Below are 20,179 nucleotides of genomic sequence, written 5' to 3'. Positions count from 1 at the left end.
CAAAAAAAATGATCTTGTTACTTCTAAGATCTTCGAAGGTGGCGTTTCAACGTAAAAAGACGCAAACATTTTCAAGTTTTTAAAAATGGTAAACTCAAAGCTAAGCATTTGTATTTTTTTTTTCTTGAAGCATTTTATTTACGAATTGTATCTAGTATGAGTGCTAAATTCTCTAGGTGTTCATAAAGGTAATAGATTTAACTTGTTTCCATTTTCCAGTATTCTACAAGTTCTTAAAAAAATAAAAGACATGGAATTTGCTGGTTTAAGAAGTTCTACAACTACGGTTGTACGTCTCCACGCCAAAAAGCACGTGCCACGTTCCCGAGATATCAGTCAAATGACTCGGTTCCCCTGAGTAAAAAAATGGGCCCCTGCCCCGTGGCACATATGGAGTAATGGGCCCCATTTATATATTGGTTTGTGTTAATGATTCGGTACCACCAACTATCGCAATATTTGACTCACAAATAAATGAGAAAACGACTTTAATGGAAATGACCAAATGTCTAGCACAATCAAAATGTGCTAGACAACGTAGATTATTATCATAATCTACGTTGAATTACCTTTGAAATGATATATCACACGACTATGTGCCTGTAAATTTGGAAATTACCGGAACTGGGGGGGATTTCAGAAAAAGGGCTCAGAGCGTGTCATCATATTCATTTATAACTGCATTCCGTTCTAACAAGAACTAACGGAGGAGTAGTCATTCGAAAAAATGGGGCCCCTTGGCGCCCCCGTAACATGTACGGGGTAATGGGCCCCATTTGTATATTGGTATGTGCCAATGATTTAGTACCACCAACCGTCGTAATATTTGACTCAAAAAAATAAGAAATCGATTTCTGTTTTTTGTTCACGAATAACTGAGAAGTAGCGATTTTCACTAGTGAAGAAGAAGAAGAAGAAGAAGAAGAAGAAGAAGAAGAAGAAGAAGAAGAAGAAGAAGAAGAATTATTATTATTGAAAGGACATTTGTTTTACTTAAGTACATTTAGTAGCATATGTACTTTTTTACTTTTGCTAAAGTAAGAGAGCAACTTTAATACTTTTACCAGTATTTTTTTATTCACGAATCTATACTTTTACTTGAGCACTGAAGACTATCTATCTCTGGTTTTCTGCCTTTCATTTTTACACGTTAAACTAAAGGAATGTGTGTGTTGGCTTTTAGAATGAGTTAATATCAACACTGTAGCAGTAGTTAGTGGAGGTGTGGAGCACACACACACACACACACACACACACACACACACACACACACACACACACACACACACACACACACACACACACACACACACACACACACACACACACACACACCCTGCTGTATCCGGGTGTCGTCCTGTTGCACCTGTGGCTGTTGTTCGAGCCTCCATTACCGCCTCCGTCAGTGACAGTTTATCACCACAAACGAAGGAAACACTTTGTTGTTTTTGTTGTCATGGCGCTAAAGAGACTTTGACTGTAACACTCTCAGTTTTTAATGGAAACTCTTCCAATTGGATGGACGGTGCACAGCAGCGGGCAGGAGGCCGGACCAGGTCCACCGAGCTCGGCGTCACACGTCCAGGATCTGTTCCATGAGGATGCACAGGTGAGACAGTTTAAACTACCAAACACTGGCTGATTATCACAGAAAAAAATGTTTCTATTCGTTGGATTGTTTATCTTGTCTTTAAAAAAAGTGTTTCAGATAATAATTCAGAAATTATTTTTTTTTAAAAAATATTTAATTTAAATGATTGAAAACTGTTTCCAAAGCTTTAAAATGGGTAAAAAAATAAAATAAATAAAATAAAATAAAGCCAATTAGTTACAACTGTGTACAATAAACATCTTGAAGTACCTTCAATTATTGTTTAATGTGCAAAATTATTATTTAAATTGTCTTTTTGAATTTGGCTAATATATATATTTAAACGTATTTCATTAATAACTCAAAAAGTAATAATACATAGTTTAATTAATGTATTTATAGGAAATGCAATGTAATTAAAATGTATGCAAAACTTTACAATGAAAACAACATGTATTCCATAGTCCAATCAGTTACACCTGTGTACAATCAATTTTTGATGTACATGAAAGTATTATTTAATTTGCAAAATTATTATTTCAATTTTCTCTCTGACCATTTTTTTTTTTACCTATTTAGTTAATAATTCAGAAATTATTTTAAAAATAATACATTTCATTCGAAGAACATGTATTGAAAACAGTTTCCAAAACTTTAAAATTGGTTTTAAAACAAAAGTATTAATTTAGCCAATCAGTTACGCCTGTGTACAATACACATTTGAAATGCATTCAATTATTGTTTAATGTTCAAAATTTGGCTAATGGATTTAAACGTATTTAATTAATAATTCAAAAAAATTTAAATAGTTTAATAAATGTATTTATAGAAAAATGTAATGTAATTAAAAATCATACAAAACTTTAAAATGAAAACAACAAACGTATTCTTTACCCCATCACAGTTACACCTGTGTAAATTAAATACTTGAATACAATTTTATTGTTGTATATACTGTACAAATTGGCCAATTGATATTTTAAATGTGATGACTAAGTTTGCATATCAACTTTTTTTTAATTTGGCTTAGGGATATTTATAAACGTATTTATTGAATAATTCAAAAATCAATTACAAATAGTTTATTCAATTTATTTAAAGAAACATGCAATAAAAATGTACAAAAACAAATATATTCCTCACCCCATCACAGTTAAACTTGTATACACCTAAATATTTGAAGTACAATAAAGTGAACTATTGTTTAATGTACAAAAGATTATTTTGAATATCTATTTTTTTGTGTTATTGTTTTGGCTAATGGATGTTTTAAATGTGATGACAAGGTTTCTGTATGAGCTATTGTGATATTATTAAAATGTGGTTAATAAAAACATTGTTACAAATGAAAACTGACTATACGCTGCACAGTGTTTTAAATCCCTACATACATTTTTGTGTTGACAGAAAGTACAGATGTTTTGATGATGTTTTGTAGCTGGTGGCTGATGCTGAAGCAACTCTTCTCTTCCTGTGCTCAGGGTTTTCATCTCTCCGGTCAGCCATGGTGGAAAATCAAAGTGTTTGTGTGGGAGCCGGTTCTGTTTGGCACCTGGGATGGCGTCTTCACCACCTGCATGATCAACATCTTTGGTGTGGTTCTCTTCCTGCGCACTGGCTATCTGGTGGTTCGTATAATCACACTCTATGTATACAAAGCAAATAACGTTTTCTTTGTCATGAGACATCAAATTACAGTCATGAAATAGAAATACAGTATGGTCTATGGTGGTCCGGGAACCACCATAGACCACCATAGTCTAATTTTGTGTGGCCCTCAAAGTAAATGTACAAATTGACTCCTAAACGATAGGAAAATTATAACAAAGACACACAAAAGACAACTAAAATGATCAAAATTACTCAAAAAACACACATGACGACTACAAAATGCACAAAATGACTCCAAAAACACATACAGTGACAGAAAACTAAACAGATATACAGAAAATGACTCAAAAAATACACAAAACTGCAACAAAAACACACTAAATGACTCCAAAAACACTTGTGATGACTCAAAAACACTTATAATGACTTCATAAACACACAAAACCACAAACAATAATTTATTAAAATTAGGGGAAAATATACAACATGCACAAAACAATAACAGAAGTGTACATTAACAGACAGAAAAAACAACTACAAACTGACAACAAGTCTTGACTCCATCCAGGGAAACACAGGAGTACTGCTGGGGATGTTCCTTGTCTCTTTGGTGGTGCTGGTTGCCTTGGTGACTGTAATGTCAGGGATCGGGGTCTGCGAGCGCTGTGGGGTCGGCAGTGGAGGGATCTACTCCATGATCTCCATGGTCCTTGGAGGAAGAGTGGGCGGTACTGTTGGCCTTCTCTATGTGTTTGGACAGGTGAGCGGCTGAAGCTAAATGAATAATCATAAAGCTGGTATTGATATATTTCCTCCTCTGATTATCTACAGTGTGTGGCCGGAGCCATGTATATCACTGGGTTTTCAGAGTCTGTGGCGGAGCTGTTGCACTTTGAGAACCAATGGGCCGTGCGCCTCATGTCAACAGTAATACTTCTGCTGCTCCTTGGAATCAACCTGGCTGGAGTCAAGTGGATCGTAAGGCTTCAGCTGCTGCTGCTCGCTGTGCTGGCCGTCTCCACCCTGGACTTTGTCATCGGAACCTTCACACATCTGGACCGAGGTAACGATGGGATCGGGCTGGGAATGACCCATAGCTTACTTTATATCAGGGCTGTCAAACTCATTTTAGTTCAGGGGCCACAGATTTTAGGCAAGAAAATTAGAAATTAGGTCATTATTGTGCCGTAGTTTGCATTTCCACATATAATTAAATGATACAAGGTCCCTGCACGATCTTCCCTTTCAATTTTTTTTTCTTTTTGGCCAATTTTTATGAAATTTTGTGGAATAATTTGAAGGAAAATATTGTGGAGTTTTATTAAATTTGTGTGTTATTTTGGAGCTATCTAGCTGAGATATTTACAACTTAATTGGTTTAATTTTCTCAAAAAAATCATGGTTTCTCTGAGTTTTTTGCTTTCTGCTGGGGCCGAATTGGATGCTTTAAAGTGCCGGATTTGGCCCCTTGACCTTTAGTTTGCTTTATATGTTGTTTATTCATCAAAGTCCTGTTTAAGGACATTATGGCTGAATATGCAACTCATGTTGCTTAAACACTACATCTCTGCTGTGAAGAACTGACGCTAACCATCTTGTTTGACACGTTAACCAGTCAGTATTAAGATGTATCGTCTTGGTTTTTTGTAAATGTCGAAGGAAATTGATGACAGTGACATTAAAGTTCCTTATCTTTTGTAAGAAGTGAATGAATCTTGGCTACTCTTGGTGTTAAAGCGGTGCTTCAAAGGCTCCTTTCTTTCCTTTTTAAAATAATTCAACTTTTCAAAATGTAACCAACAGTGAAGTGTATTCAATACAAAGTTTGTTTCAAATGTAGTGAATTATATTACTGGGGCAAAAACAAACAAAACGGCAACAAAAACTCAAAATTTCAATGAAAAAGGACAAAATCACCCAAGAAATGTAGACAGTGACTTCAAGAATGCACAAAACGGCTACAAATACATGCAAAATGCCTCCAAAGACACACAGAAGGGCAATAAAAAAGACAAAATACCTCCTAATTGACACTAAACAGCAAAATAAACACCGAAAATGACTCCAAAAACATACAAAATGGGTAAAAAAAAAACACACAAAACGACAAAAATGTACAAAAATGACAGGAATCCGATGACAAAAACTAAACAAAAAGCTTTTTTCTTTAATGTATTCATGTTCAGATTGGTCTTTATTCTCTGAGGGCTGACACAAATTCTAAAAATGAGGCCCTTGGATCAGACAAGCACATTTTTGTGGCCTCCGCTGCAATAAGAGTTGTCCATCCCTGGTTTAAAACATAGTGATAGATGAGAACCGTTTAGGTGACAGTAAATTAGTTTCAATAACATATTTAAACCAGTAGGTGTAGCTGTTACACTGTTTGTTTACCTGTGATGCATCCATGCGTTTCCCGTCAACTCCTGTTTACCCTGCAATGGGCTTTCGCAGTCCTGCATCCCCACCCCCCCTTCCTTTTTATATTATGCAATAAGTTTGAAAAATCTTGTCTATATGGAAAGGAAATATTGACTTTCTTGTTTGGTTTATTTTCTTTAGTTGGCCTTCAGGAAGTCCGTCCCCACATTTCCTGTTCTCTCTGATTATCTGCTTCCTTTTTAGTGGGAGGAGCAAAGGGTACCAGGAGTCAGCCAGTCTTTGAATAACACTTTTTACCAAGAGGAATGTCTGACACTAATCTCACACTTGCATATGCTTTTTTTTTTTTTTTTTTTTTTTTTTCAAGAAAAAAAAAGGTGTGTCGTATTAGGAGAACAATTTAGGGAGAGGTTCATGATGAGACATTGGTCCCTAATTTCCAGTAACAAGTTCACCAGCTGGTCAAAAAAAGCACTGATTAGTTTGAACTCTCACTGCAGAGGCACAACATCCCTCATGGCGCACATTCGGCAGTGCCAACATTTTGGCGGATCACACACACACACACACACACCAGTATTTGGTTCCTCAGCTCTTCAATGAATCACCATTGTGCTGCTGCAGTGAACTTCTCCACTGCCAGTCTAACCTGTTGCACTTTTAGCCAAACGTTTCCCGACTTTCAACAAGGGTATTTTCAACCAGACCAAGCGTTTTTTTTCTCCTATCTTTTGTCTCGTCACATTCAATTCACGACTTGTGAGGTCGGATCACTGGAAGACGCACAAAAGGACACCAAATCTGCTTCCTAATGCATGAAGGGTGCATGGTAGGGTTCAATCATTAGTATAGATCAGTGGTTCTCAAATGGGGGTACGTACATGATGACACTACAAAGAGAGAGAGGAAATTTAACGAATGAAAGCATTAAAAACTTGACATCAAAAGCAAATAAGAGAAAAATATACTGAATATTAAAAATATATATACAACATAATACACAAAACAGCACCAAAAAAGATGCACTAAATGAGATAAAAACATACAAGATCACTACAATATACACAAAAATAACCAAACGACACCAAAAACACACACACTGAGACAATAATTTAAATAATACCAACAACACACAAAAAAACAAATAAGAAAACAATATACTGAATATTAAAAAAGGACAAACAAAAACAAAATACAAAAAGCGACAACAAAAACACAAAATAAGAGAATAATATACTGAATTAAAGCTGCAAGCAGCGATGAACAGGCCCTTACAACCACACGCATGTCGGGATGTGGCGCACGTTAAGGTGTGTTGCATGTCGGGGGTGTGGCAGAAATTTTAAAGTGTTGAGACATGGCTGAATATTTTCAAGGATTATATCACAAACTTTCCTGCAATGTTCTGTGCAAATACAATGCCTATGAGTTCCTTTTACCAATAGGTGGCGCTATGACTATGAATGACGATTGGGTTAAACCATAGCTCATTTTTTTGGCATACAAATGAAAGCTGCTATAATTAATAAGCGTCGACTTACTTTGGCTCTACAAACTCTTAATAACTTCCATAAGCGTAGCACATCATCCAAGTGAACAGGCTGCTAAGAGGAATATTTAAATCTATAAAGATTCAACTTTATTGTCAATACTGTTTTATAACACAAACAAATAAAGATGTACGTTTAAAATAAAAATATGAATGTGTGAAGTACTTTAACAGTGCAGTGTTGGATGCAAGACGTATCTCTATAAAAGCAAGGAATTTCTGTCTGTCTGTTATGATGATGTCATCACTGTAGAGAGTGATGATATCATCAGTGCCAGCTGGGAGCAAATACATTTTCCAAGGGGGCGCCATTGAGTCATTTCACCATTCACATGTCCATTTCCCCAAAATATAAAATTTTTTCGCCAGTCCTAATATACGTTCAAATTTTCACAAGTTTTTGAACGTGTTTAGGCCCTCAAAAATGCAATCACTTTTTTGTATGAAGAAGAAGAAGAATAATAAAAAGAGATGCATTACAACAGGGTCCTACACACCGTTGTGCTCGGGCCCTAATTATAAAAAGAACAGACAAAAACTACAACAAAACACACAATGACACAAAATGATAGAAATGATCTTAATTAGAACATTAACAAAGAAAGCATTACAAGTAAGGGGTTTTATAAAGTTTATTTCTAGTTAAAAATGATAATCATAATAATAATGATGTAAATGATCTGGATTACAACATTAACTGAAAATGAAATAGTCAGTCTTGGTCCCACATCAGGAGGGAGATGACCGTAAATAATAAAAACTATAGAAATGTATCTATTCAGGAGCCACTAAATACTGTTTCATTCTGCTGTTTACAAAATGAGATTCTTTAAAATGTGTTTTAACACATTCATTCCATCATTATGCTCGATAGCTGCTTTTTCACAGTATTCTGAGCAAAATGTTACAGTCGGACAAAGGGAGTACTTGTATTCAATGGCCGTAAAGGAAAGGGGGTACTTGAGTCAAAAAAGTTTGAGAACCACTGGTTTATGTACATGATTTATTGACTTATTGTGCTGTTGCCATTTGTTATTTAGAAGCTGAGTAACTGAGTCTTTCAGTAATGCTACTTTACTATTGGTCCTATCGTGAAACAATTCTTCCCTGCTGCTTGTGTTGCACAGATGACGCCTGCAGTTGAAGCATGTCACCCCCTCAACCCCCCACCCCTGAACAGGAAGCCATCATGTCCTTCTTGGGTCTGGAGTTCAGGGTGTTAACCAGACTCACCCAGAATTTCTGAAAAATAGCAAAGCTGAGATCTGAGGCCGTTTTTATTCCTCCAGAGACGACATCATCTCTCTCTGTGATCCCAGCTGTAAAATATATGTTTCCTAAGCCTTACAGCGGGTCACGCCCCCACCCCGGGTAAAACGAGGTGCACCTTGAACTAGACTCATCAGTGAGGGAGAGGGAGAGGCCTCAGATGATCATGTAATCCAGCTCCACATTCCACTCAGTATCAGAGGAATGCTGAGCTCAGAAAGGAGCCCCCACTCTCCTAGTGCACTTGATTTTTACACAACAATCAAACAGGATTAGGGTCAATTTGACCCCAGTTTAGTCTAAAACCACAATGGCTATGTTTTAATTCCCCATTTATTTTCAGAATCAAAGTTTAATCCTCTTTAAAAAGATTAAAACTGACCATGTGAACACCGAATTCCAAAGGAATATGGCCATTTCGAATTAGATTTAAATCCGAAGTAAGTGGCTGGTTTATTCCAATTTTAATTCTGAATGGAGTAATTCCTTGATCTTGTATGTTTAATTCCGCTTTAAATTAATTTGGGTCGTACTGCGCAACATTCTGCTTCAAAACTACAGTCAAAATAAAAGTGAAAATAGTTTGTATGTCATTGCTTTGTTGTAGCCAAAAAAGAAAAGGTTTGTTTTGTGGGGTTTTTTTCAGGTCTACGTGAATATGTCACGTTCACCCCCTGTCCAATCAGAACCCTTCCCAACCCCCAGACCTAACGTGGATTTGAATAAAGGCGAATAAACGTGTTTTCCATGTAAACCTCAATTTTGGACTTACTATTTCCATGTAAAGACGAAGCAGAACACTTTCATTCTGAATTAATTAATTCCAATGTAAAAACCATAATGTAATCAGGACAAATCAATCAATCACACATCGCCAGAATACCTTTACCAAATAATGTATGAGGAACATTTAGGTTTGGGTTTCTATCACAATTTGCATCCAATTTTAAAAAAAATATTCTTTATTCCTTTTAAGTTCTTTCAGTTAATTATAGCAGACACAAATGTCAGTATTGCTACCTTGAGATAAAAGCAACACATTTAACCTTCCCACTATAGCTTTTTAATGACATCCCTAATTTCATATGAGCTTCTAGTATTTGATGGTTTTGTCTACATTTCATATTGTTTTAGGCTTCAACCTTTTACACAGGACGCTCAATCTTCTTTTATAGCCTTCCATCCGACCAAGGTATATCTCTTTTAAAATGTTTTACTCTTGAATTTCAAGTTGTAAAAAGTTAAGATCTTTTAAAACCTTTTAGCAATAGATGTGATCTAAAACTCCATTAGGTCGTCATCTTTTTCGTAAAAAGCCTACAACAGCTTCGTTCACGTTGTCTCCTACAACCACAGTGTTTATAATACATTGAATATTATTTTTGCACAATTTTATTTTTATCATGCTTAAAGCTCTGATGCATGAAACTTCCTCCAAAGCATAAAAAACATTATTAAAAAACTAAAATTAATTCCCCTCACTTTTTACAGAGGGATTCATTGTTGAAAAAGTATTGGTCCACTTAAATTGATTGAATGGTGATCAAGCCAAAAACGTGGTGAGAAATGTGAGTAAAATGGGCCAAAAGCAGTCAAGAGTGGTAAAAAAAAAATTGACATAGAAGAGGAAACAGGTGGGATGTAATGGCTAAAGGAAGCCTAAACGAGCAAAATGTGGCAAACAATAGTGAAAAAGGGCAAAAATGTAGAACAAAAAGAGACAAAATGTAGGGAAAAAAGGAAACCAGTGTTATTTATTAAAATAAGGTAGCTTATTTGGTTGAAAAGTTGCAAAAAAGGGTTAAAGATTGACAAAAATTGGATAAAAGCGTCAAAAAGAACTTTTGGGAAAAAGGGATATTTATTGGCAAAAGGAAAGTAAAGTCTGAAAAAATCTTTGGGAAAAGGGGCAAAAATGAGACAAAATAAATAGGTAAAAAGAACACCCTCAATTTTAAAATTGCTGCCCCACCCCTGATACTGTTAGTGCATTGTGGGAAAATATGTGGATGCACAATATATAGACACTGGCTGTCGTAAATTTGTTAAATCTTGATTTTTTTTGTTTGTTTTTTTGTGGAGGTGCAAGATCTTTTTCTTTAATGCTAGAAATTTGAATTGTGTATAAAATGTGTATCTCAGGTAGATATTGTTGTGATTGTACACCATTGGAACATCAAACATTTCCTGCTAAAAAAAAACACATTAAAGAAAGATGAATATGATGATTGCTCTCTTTGTTTCACTCTCTCTCTCCTACTTTCCTGCCACTCTTTGTCTCCCTCACTCTCTCACTTTGATTTTTTTTTTTTTTTTTTTTCCTCAAACTTGGACACTGCTGAGCTCCTGAAAAGGGTGGTGACTTCCTTTTGGATAAACATGTCATTAATCTGAGAGAACACATTCTTTCCCATCGCAAGATAACCAAGAGGGAAATGTCCAGTGTTGTAACATAGGCGGGTCCTTCAGAATGTGTGGCTTAAATGGACCCCACCAAAGAAGAACAAGCTTCCCTCACACATTCAATAAAACGGACCCAGACTGAGCTGACCTTATACTGTGCAGCCTCAGGGAGTGTTGTAACCTACCGTTTACTCACAATGCAAAACATGTACTGAATCAAGGAGTAATTGTTGACAAATAAACATAGAATTTTGCTTTTTGCCTGTTTTTTAACACTACGCTACAGTTCTTGTTTTGAGCATCTGGTAAATTAATGGTTAAATTTATTTTCTTTCAGAACTAGGGAGTCACAACTTTGATATATACGAATAAAGGATATAGAAAATGTAAATCCCATATAATTTGTCTTTTTACTGTATCATAACTTGCACAATTTACTCAATGAAATTGAGGTAACATTTATTTAAGTATTAAGCAAATTCATCAAATAAGCAAAATAATAGTGTTGTTTCTGTTTTTTTGTGCAAGAATAAAACCTGTATAGCTGTTGCCAGGGATGGTCCGCTACTTTTTTTTTTTTAACGAGCGAGTGGAGGCAGACAAGGTGGCCAAAAATGGTCCAAAAGTTGCAAAAACTTGGCAAGAAATCAGTGAAATGGGACTAAAATGGGCCAAAAGCAGTAAAGAGTAGCCAAAAAATGGGCAAATAAAGAGGAAGCAGTTGGTATGTAATGGCAAACAATAGTAAAAAACGGCAAAAATGTGGAACGAAAAGATGCAAAATGTAGGGAAAAAAGGAAACAGGTGATATTTATTGGGCAAAAGTTAGCCTATTGGGATGAAGTGATGATTTTGAAGTGAAAAATATGAAAAATGGGATTTATTGGCAAAAGGAAGCAAAAAGTCACTTTAAAAAAAAAAATAAAGTGGAGAAGGTAAAATGTATTCAAATGTAGGGCGTTTTAGACAAAGTAATAATTACTACACCTCAAGATAAATGTTTACAAAATGTCTATTTGCCTTAATCAAATTTCTCTGTGTTTAATTCAAGTACCTTGGTTTAATCCAACAGCTTCAAAACATGTACTGTAATATCCAGTATAATAAGTTATTATCTTATCTTAATGTGACCATTAACTGCATGTATAGGGCTAAAAGATGGCGGGGACTAATTTATAATGTAACTTTACAGAAATTAGAGATTTTTTTCGTAAATGAAAAAGTGTGTTAAAAAAAGAAATATTAAATGTTTTACCCTTAAAATTAAGTGTAAAATTTGTTTGTTGTTAACATTAAATTGTTAGTAAATTTGTGGTGCCAAGTGCGTCAATACTCAACATATATTACATGTTTTCATGGAGCTATTTAATAAATAAAACACAAAGGTCAATTAATAATACACATTTTTTTCATGTATCAAATGTCCATTAGTATCTGCTGTTATTTATTTCTGTGTTTTCAGAACATGGTTTCATTGGTTACTCAGCCATGCTGCTCAGCAGTAACACAAAACCAGATTACAGCTCAGGAGAAAACTTCTTCACAGTTTTTGGGGTCTTCTTCCCTGCTGCCACAGGTTGGTAAACCCTCATTCTATCAATGTTTCCTTTGATACTAAAATGAATTAAAAAAAAAGAACATTCTACAAATACTTCTTTCTATCTTAACTGTTGCATTTACAGCTAAAAAGCAAATGTTTTGCACATTCTCTGTGTGTGTGTGTGTGTGTGTGTGTATAGGGGTTATGGCAGGCTTCAACATGAGCTCAGACCTTCAGCAACCTGAAAAAAACATCCCAGTGGGAACGCTCGCAGCTGTCTTCACCTCGTACGACAACGGCCAAGCACACAAACTAATGCAGCTAGAAATAAAACGTCATCAAATCCAGCTTTTAAACTTGATTAATTCAAGATTTATCCAAAAACTGCTGATTTATTATGTTTAACTGTTTCAAAAGCTGCTGGTTTCTGATGTTTAGAAGTTCTTCCACGCGTGGCCTTATCTTACATTTTCTTTTGAAGTTGTTATGACTCAAATATCCGGTTAAATGAGAGAAAGGAGCAGTTGTTTAGAGTCCAATGCAGTGTTCTGTTGGTAACCCGCAGGTGGTTCCTGTATCTGGTCTTTGTCTTCCTCCTGGGGGCCATCTGCACCAGAGAAGCTCTGCGCTATGATTTCTTGATTGCAGAAAAGGTGAACAGGCTTTATGCGTTTTTTTCCCCACCTGCTAAGTCTCTGAAAACTTTTTTACTCATTTTTTTTACTGTATAATACTTGGTAATAATAATAATAATTACATAATTTCCAACAATAATTTTTTTAATTATTTAGTTATGATTATAATACATTGATAATTGTATAATCTTAATTGATAATTTATTATATTACTTGGTAATAATAGCAATAAACACGGAAGTACATTATTATGATAATTTTTTTCAATCTAAATTATTTCTAACAATGTATTATATTATTTTGTGGTAATTCTATTAATTGATAATTGTTCATTATATTACTTTGTAATAATAATAATAATGGAAGTACATTATGATCATTTTTCATTCATTTAAATTATTTCATACAATTCATTATATTATTTTGTGATAATTATAATATTTATTATTATACAATTATTATAAACAATGACAATTAAATATTATGTATTAGATGATTTTATTTGTTAATTTACAATTTATTATGACTAGTGTTAATGATAATGATGCTAACCATGCTGTAAATCATAAATATCCTGATATTTTCTACCAGTCACATGACAAAGCTCCTCAGTTTGTTCTCTGTTGTCACTGTTTTTAGAGGGAATGGGTATAGAACCCCACCCCATCCTTTTCACTCCATGTTTGTTTTCCTTCTTCCTCCAGGTCTCCTTGGTGGGCTTCCTCTTTCTGTTGGGTCTTTACATCTCCTCCCTGGCTTCCTGCATGGGCGGCCTGTACGGAGCACCAAGGATCCTTCAGTGCATCGCCCAGGAGAGGGTCATCCCCTCCCTGTCATTCCTGGGAAAAGGGGTGTGTTGGATTCATAGATGGATGTAACCATGTAGGGAGGAATGTCAGGATTTTGACACCGTGCTGCATAATATTAGCTCTAGTCACCAGGATGTCAGTGTATGTTATTTGGATGAGGGCGTGGGGTTATTTTCATAGCTGAATTCAGCTGTTAGCACAATAGTCACTAACTTTCATCACTGAGGATGATGCTGCTACTGCACAAACTTTACTGTGAATATTAAACTGATTTTTTATTAATTTAGAAAACTATCCAACCACGAGTTTGAAGTTAACAATAATATATCTAGACCTGTTTTGTGTTTGGCGAAAATTTTTTTTAACATATAACATAACACACTATTTAAAAAACCCATCAAATTAACTGAAAATCTACTTTTTAGTGGTGAAAATTAGATTAATCTGATTGGACACTTATTTTAGTTTAGTTTATAAAGTTGTAGCGTAATTCAACATCTGACCTGAGGGGCAGTAATGAGTAATAAGCATTTATTTTTCCACTGTAAGGCTGTGTTCGAATTGTCATATAAACGTACGTAATCATACTAAGTCTGGCGTCAAAATGAGTATGTAGTGCGTTCAAATTAGTTATGAAAAAATTGAGTGTCAGAAATACCCGGATGGATACTATATCGACAATAACTGTCGTACTCAACTGCCCCATGATGCATTGCGAGCGGAACGTAAAATTGTCCTGGAACCAGCTTCAAGCTAAAAGTCAAACATCCCCTTTTCAAAACAAAAGCATTTCTTTTGTAAATATGGCTCTTGTTTTGAAGTTAACCAGAAGTTTTGTCACTAGCACAATGGAGGGTCTCCGAAAATCATCGAAATGTCAGCATGAAATGTGTTTCCATGAGTTTTATGGATCAAATGACCACATGTTGGTATTCTCACTTGAAATGTTTTCAGAACTTTCAAAGGTGGAGATATTTAGCCTCTGTCAGCTTCAGGTTTCTGCCGTTGTATCTGAAATGCATTTTGGGAAACTTGAAAGTATACTTCAGTGGGAGCGGTCATCATCCTAATCCTACTTATAATATATAGCAGACAGTATATACTCTGTAGTGCATCGTATGCAGTATGCCATATCGAACACAGCCTATGTATTCACACACAAAGAATCGATTAATATTATTCTGTATCTACTTTTTGGACCACTAACTATATTTTAAGGCCACTGCTGCATTTGTGTAATGAGCATCTCTCCAAATCCTGACTGGCATCCCAGCATGACTCAGTGCCCCACTTTGGCCTCCCCACTAAAACAATTGTAGACCCACCACTTAAGCTTTAAACAGTTACACAACATTCCAATAAAATATGTGTCCATCTGTTGACGTATGTAATCTGTGATGTGCAGTAATGGCGATATTGTAACACGAAGTGGGCCTGCGTGTGAACTCACCGGGAAACCTCTGCAGCGCTGCCTAATTATAGAGTACAGGCTTCAAACTCATTTCGTTGCAGGAAACTGTTGCGATACAGCGCTGCTAGCTGCATTTCTATACGGGTTATTATACTGTTCACGCCCTGACCTTGCTCACCCCGGCTTTCCTTAGACTTCTCTGCATGGCAGCAGAGTCTGACCTCTCTCAGCAGGCTGGAATGAGGCCCTAGACATCTTGGCCCAAATCAAAGCTGTAGAACAAATGCAGGAAGAGCGTTGGGCAGGGCCCCGCTCTGCTGTGTGTTCTGGAGGCCTGCCAGCCACACAGCACTTCTCCTTCAACACTGGGATGGGACCTGGGATGTGAAAAATACTATGTTTAAATTACAAAAAAAAGTTAAGTTAATAACTCAGTTGTATTTTGCAGAATAATTCAGAAAGAAATCATCAGTGGGTTAAAGCAAGTGTGTCTAAATTAGGTCCCAAAGAAATGTGAATGGTAGAAATTAGGATTTATTTTTGTTGGCTTTCATATATTGTCCCTCTATTCTACTTAAAGACATATAAACTCACTGTTTGGATCAGAGTTCCTGTTCCTGGAGAGGTGCCGTCATGCCTGTTCTCTATGCCTTTCTGCTTCCACACACCTGAATGTGATATAGCTCATTACCAGGCCTTGAGCAGATCTAGCTTATTACTCAGATTAGATTCAGGTGTGAGAAATCAGGGACATAATTTATCTTTGAAATCCAAATTAGTTCTATACAATCAAGTATTTCAAGCAAAAGCGATGTTTGAAAACAAAGAATTCAGGATTCAACCAATACTTTTTTTAAAATTATTTCTTATTACATAAAGACAATAAATACAGCAATAATATCAATGATTTTCAAAGGATGGTAAAAAAAAAAAAAAAAAAAAAAGAGGTGGAAAAACCAAAACAATCACAATCACAAAACAAAACTGAAAAAACATAAATTACAAATGACCCCAGGTAATTTACCTGAGGTAAAATTACAAAATTTACGTAAAATTTTAGCAATTTTACCTATTGATAATTTACCTACTATCAATCCCATAATAAGAATGAATGATGATGATGGTAAATACATGCTTCAAATATTGTCTTTTTGGATTAATAGCTTCCTTTTCTGTCACATACTTCTGTCTGCAGTCTTAATTTAAAGGTCATTTTTTTCCATTAATATACTCTATTAATCTATTAATTTTTAGTTGGGATGACTTCTGATAGACAATCTGATTTTATATAATTCAAACTCCCTTTGTTTGCAATTAGAGGTTTAATCTTGCTTTCATAATAGATACAAAGTATCAAAAGTTGTGGCAAAAAGTGAACAATTTGCGAAAGTTTAGATGTGTCAGAATGGACTAAATTGCTGATACTGGTTTTACTTTCCAACAGTTGTTTTGTTTACTGACTAGCATCCATGACTCTCACTCTAACAGAGAGGCCCAAACAAGACCCCCGTGGCAGCCATTGGTCTGACCACCCTGTTGACCATGGCATTCGTCTTCATAGGCCAGGTCAACATCCTCGCGCCTATAGTCACCATCAACTTCATGCTCACTTACAGCTTTATCGACTACTCCTACTTCAGTGTGGTGATGACCTACCAGCTTCAGACCAAAAACAAGAGGAGCATGCTGGTGTGGGCCAAAAGAAACCAGCAACAGTCCCAGAGCCAGAGCTCCATACCGCTGATTGAAACCACTCTCCCTCGCTATGGAAGTGGAAACGGGTGTTCACCAGGCCAAGGCACTCTACTGGAGTTTAGTAAAGACATGGATCAGATATTTCAAACTTTTTCTGAAACAGAGAAAATTTCTTCTGCGCAAATGCTGAGTCACCAGTTTACAACCAGTCCGACCGATACAAAGCAGAGGCTGATGGACAGCTTCGGTTTGGAAATAGATCGCAAAGTAGTTCAAGAAGAGAAGGAAAAAGAGGAGAAATTGACTCCTGCCAATGAGAAGATCGAGGTGAATGACCAACTGCAAGCTGAGAGCCAGATAAAAAAATCTTGTAGTGAGCAAGAAATGTCTGCGGAGCCTGTGAATGACAACAAAGGTAAATATTGCACCAACGTGACCTTTTTTTCCACCACTGGTTTTAGAGACATTTGTGCCACTCCTGATTTTTCCAGGTGCTGGACATGAAGCAGAACAGCAAAGCATTGGGATCCGACCTTCACACGGTTCATTTTATACAGCTGTCTTTAACCACTGGATTGCTCTTTTTGGGGTAACGTACAAAAGACAAGCTTTTGATTTTTTCTGGTCTGCTTTCTTTCACTTTGTTTGGTGGAGACGCTAACTTTTTAGCAGTTAAAGACAGTGTCGGCCTCTAGATCAATAAATCGAAGATCATAAACAAATGTAGTAGGTTGAAATTGTTGCTCAAAAGTCTGTTTTGATCTCCATTATAAACACTGAAATCACTAACTAACGTACTAGCAGAATGTAAAATAATCCAAAATGTCAGCATGAAATGTGTTTTTGCAAGTTTTATGGGTCACATGTGCACATGTTGACATTCTACTAGGAGACTTTCTCACTTAAAATGCTTTCAGAACTTTCAATGGTGGAGAATCAACTGAGATATTTAGCCTCATTCTGCTTCCGGTTTTTGTTGTAGGTTCCAAATGCATCTTGGGTAACTTGGAAATATACTTCAGTGGGAACGGTCATCAACCTAACCATACTTATAGTATATCGTAGACAGTATATACTCACTGAGTTTGTAGTGCATAGTACTGAGTATATGTCATTTCAAACAGCCTATGTTTATTGACACGTCGGAAAAGATTAATTGCATTGCATTGTGGGATGTGTAGTCCTGTAGACAGATGCACAGAAGTTTTTTTCCTTCATTCTTACTGTGATTTCTTGTTTCTTCGCCAGATGAGGATTTTTGTTCTAGTTTGTTCCCAGTGTTCCCCACGTTTATCACCTGATTCCGCAAGACATTCTATTTTGACCGGATTCAGATCTTTCCATGTACCGGTAAATCCCAAAATAAACATCCACCATAGTTTTGCCACAACTTTCAGTTTCCCTTTATCCCTTTGGTAGTGTTTTGGGGGCAAACACAAGAAATCCTGGTAAGAATAAAGTAAAAACATTTTTATCTGTCTATGGGACTCCACATCCCACAATGCAATGCGCAAAACTTTTCCGACATGTCAACAACCTGGATGATCTTGATGTATTGATCCATGAGGCTTACACCATGTTTTTATCTGTTAAAATGATTGTCTCCAGTTAAATAACGCATTATAAATCTAAAGTTGTATGTGCTGTTTTCAGGCCTTGAGCTCGGTGTTAATCATGTTTGTCATTCAGTGGGTTTATGCAGTGGCAAACATAGCGGTTGCCATACTGCTGTACTTCTACATAGGGAAGACCAGTCCTGGACTTCCAAAAGGTGAGTCCCTTTATATGTTCGTCAATGCCTTTTTTTTGCTGTTTTATTCTTGTCTTGTAGTGACATTTCTTTTTTTTTTTTAAATGACACTATTTCTAAAACACTCATTCACCTAATTTGTGTAAGTTACTATTAACAGTACAGGAATGGGCAACTTTTATCACAGAAAGGGTCACAAACGTGATTATTTAACCTTAGGGTCACATTACAAACGTTTAGTGTATTTAAGTGGTCTGTGGTCTGTGCATTTTAGAAATCATTTTGGGGTGTATCCAGAAAAAGCCTACATCGGTGCAATAAACTCACCACACAACAAAGCTCATTAGCTTTCCAAATTTTGATGTGCATAAACTACAAATATGACACGGACAATAAGATCTTAATGCATTTTACGATAACCATATTATAGAAGTGTGGCCAAAAATGTCAGAAAATGCTGATTTTCATCCCTAAACGTGTATTGATTCTGATAATTGTGAATTGAACCCTGATTGTGTTGCAGGTCTTGCAGCTAGTTTTAGTTTTTTCATGTGGTTAAAGTCAACTCTGGTCACCAGATTCAGGTATTGTGAGGTTTTCTACATTATTTCTGTAATTAATATGATAATTGTTTTAATCCAGATTATTGTTCTCCATTTGCGTGTTTGTCAGAGGTCGAGGGTCTTCCTGTGATGAAATAGTCCTGACCCCCTCCCTGTCAGGGATTGACCTGAAAACCAAGCAACTGACTGAAGAAAATGGAGACTTCGCTTCTCGTCACCCGTTTCACCAATCCTCATACATCAGCGCCAATGAAATTATTCAAACGCCAATACACACAAATGGATCTCAATTCTGCCTCAATTAAATGTCATTGCTGACAAAGTGAAAACACAATCCCACTGTCAAACTGTTTCTCCGGGTGTTTAATAGGACTTCAACGGACTGATCAGTTTCCTTTCTTAGTTCACCAAACATGAGCCAGTCTTAGAGCTGCTGTATTTAATGGAAATTGGGTTTGCAACAATTTACACGTTTAAGATATTTAAATGTGACTTTATCTGACGGTCTTTTATACTCCACGCTGTGATCGCAATAATGACCTCAGCACAGGATTTATTTATGCTTAAGGCATTACTGCCAATTTGGGCTCAAGGTGAAAATTGTTTGTATTTTTCATTATATATTTCCATATCTCTTCTATCTTTGTGCAGAATTACATAGTTAAAGTCATGTTATGTCTAATTCCATCATGCATCAGAATGTGATATTTTATTAGAGAATGTGCACAAATCCGGCAAACATGCACCAAATTAGAACTCCAACTGTTTTCCAACTATTATAATAATAAAACTGTCAGATTTTTAGTTTTGGAGCATCTTGTTTATTCAGATTATTTGGACATATTTTAGGTTCTTTATCATAAAGTGGCTTTTTAAAAGTGGTGGGTTGCTTGTTCTCTCTACAGGACACATTAAATGACCGAACGTTAAGAAGTCTAACCCAGAAAATAAAAGCTTGGTTCGCTAATATA

General features: G+C 35.9%; 1 protein-coding gene across 1 annotated transcript; it reads left to right on the top strand.

The window, feature by feature from the left end:
* Positions 1-1,360: 1,360 nt before the first annotated feature.
* slc12a8 (solute carrier family 12 member 8) lies at positions 1,361-20,179 on the top strand. The gene is made up of 13 exons (XM_028435725.1): positions 1,361-1,609; positions 3,073-3,219; positions 3,771-3,962; positions 4,034-4,265; positions 12,268-12,381; positions 12,545-12,632; positions 12,911-12,998; positions 13,685-13,831; positions 16,689-17,310; positions 17,387-17,484; positions 18,549-18,666; positions 19,169-19,229; positions 19,318-20,179. The coding sequence occupies exons 1-13, from the start codon at positions 1,499-1,501 to the stop codon at positions 19,511-19,513; spliced, it is 2,214 nt and encodes a 737-aa protein (XP_028291526.1). The 5' UTR covers positions 1,361-1,498; the 3' UTR covers positions 19,514-20,179.

This window comes from Gouania willdenowi, chromosome 21 (assembly GCF_900634775.1).
Source record: "Gouania willdenowi chromosome 21, fGouWil2.1, whole genome shotgun sequence".
Lineage (NCBI taxonomy): Eukaryota > Metazoa > Chordata > Actinopteri > Blenniiformes > Gobiesocidae > Gouania > Gouania willdenowi.
The sequence above is the reverse complement of the archived record's forward strand: the minus strand, read 5'-3'. Positions and strand labels throughout refer to the sequence as shown.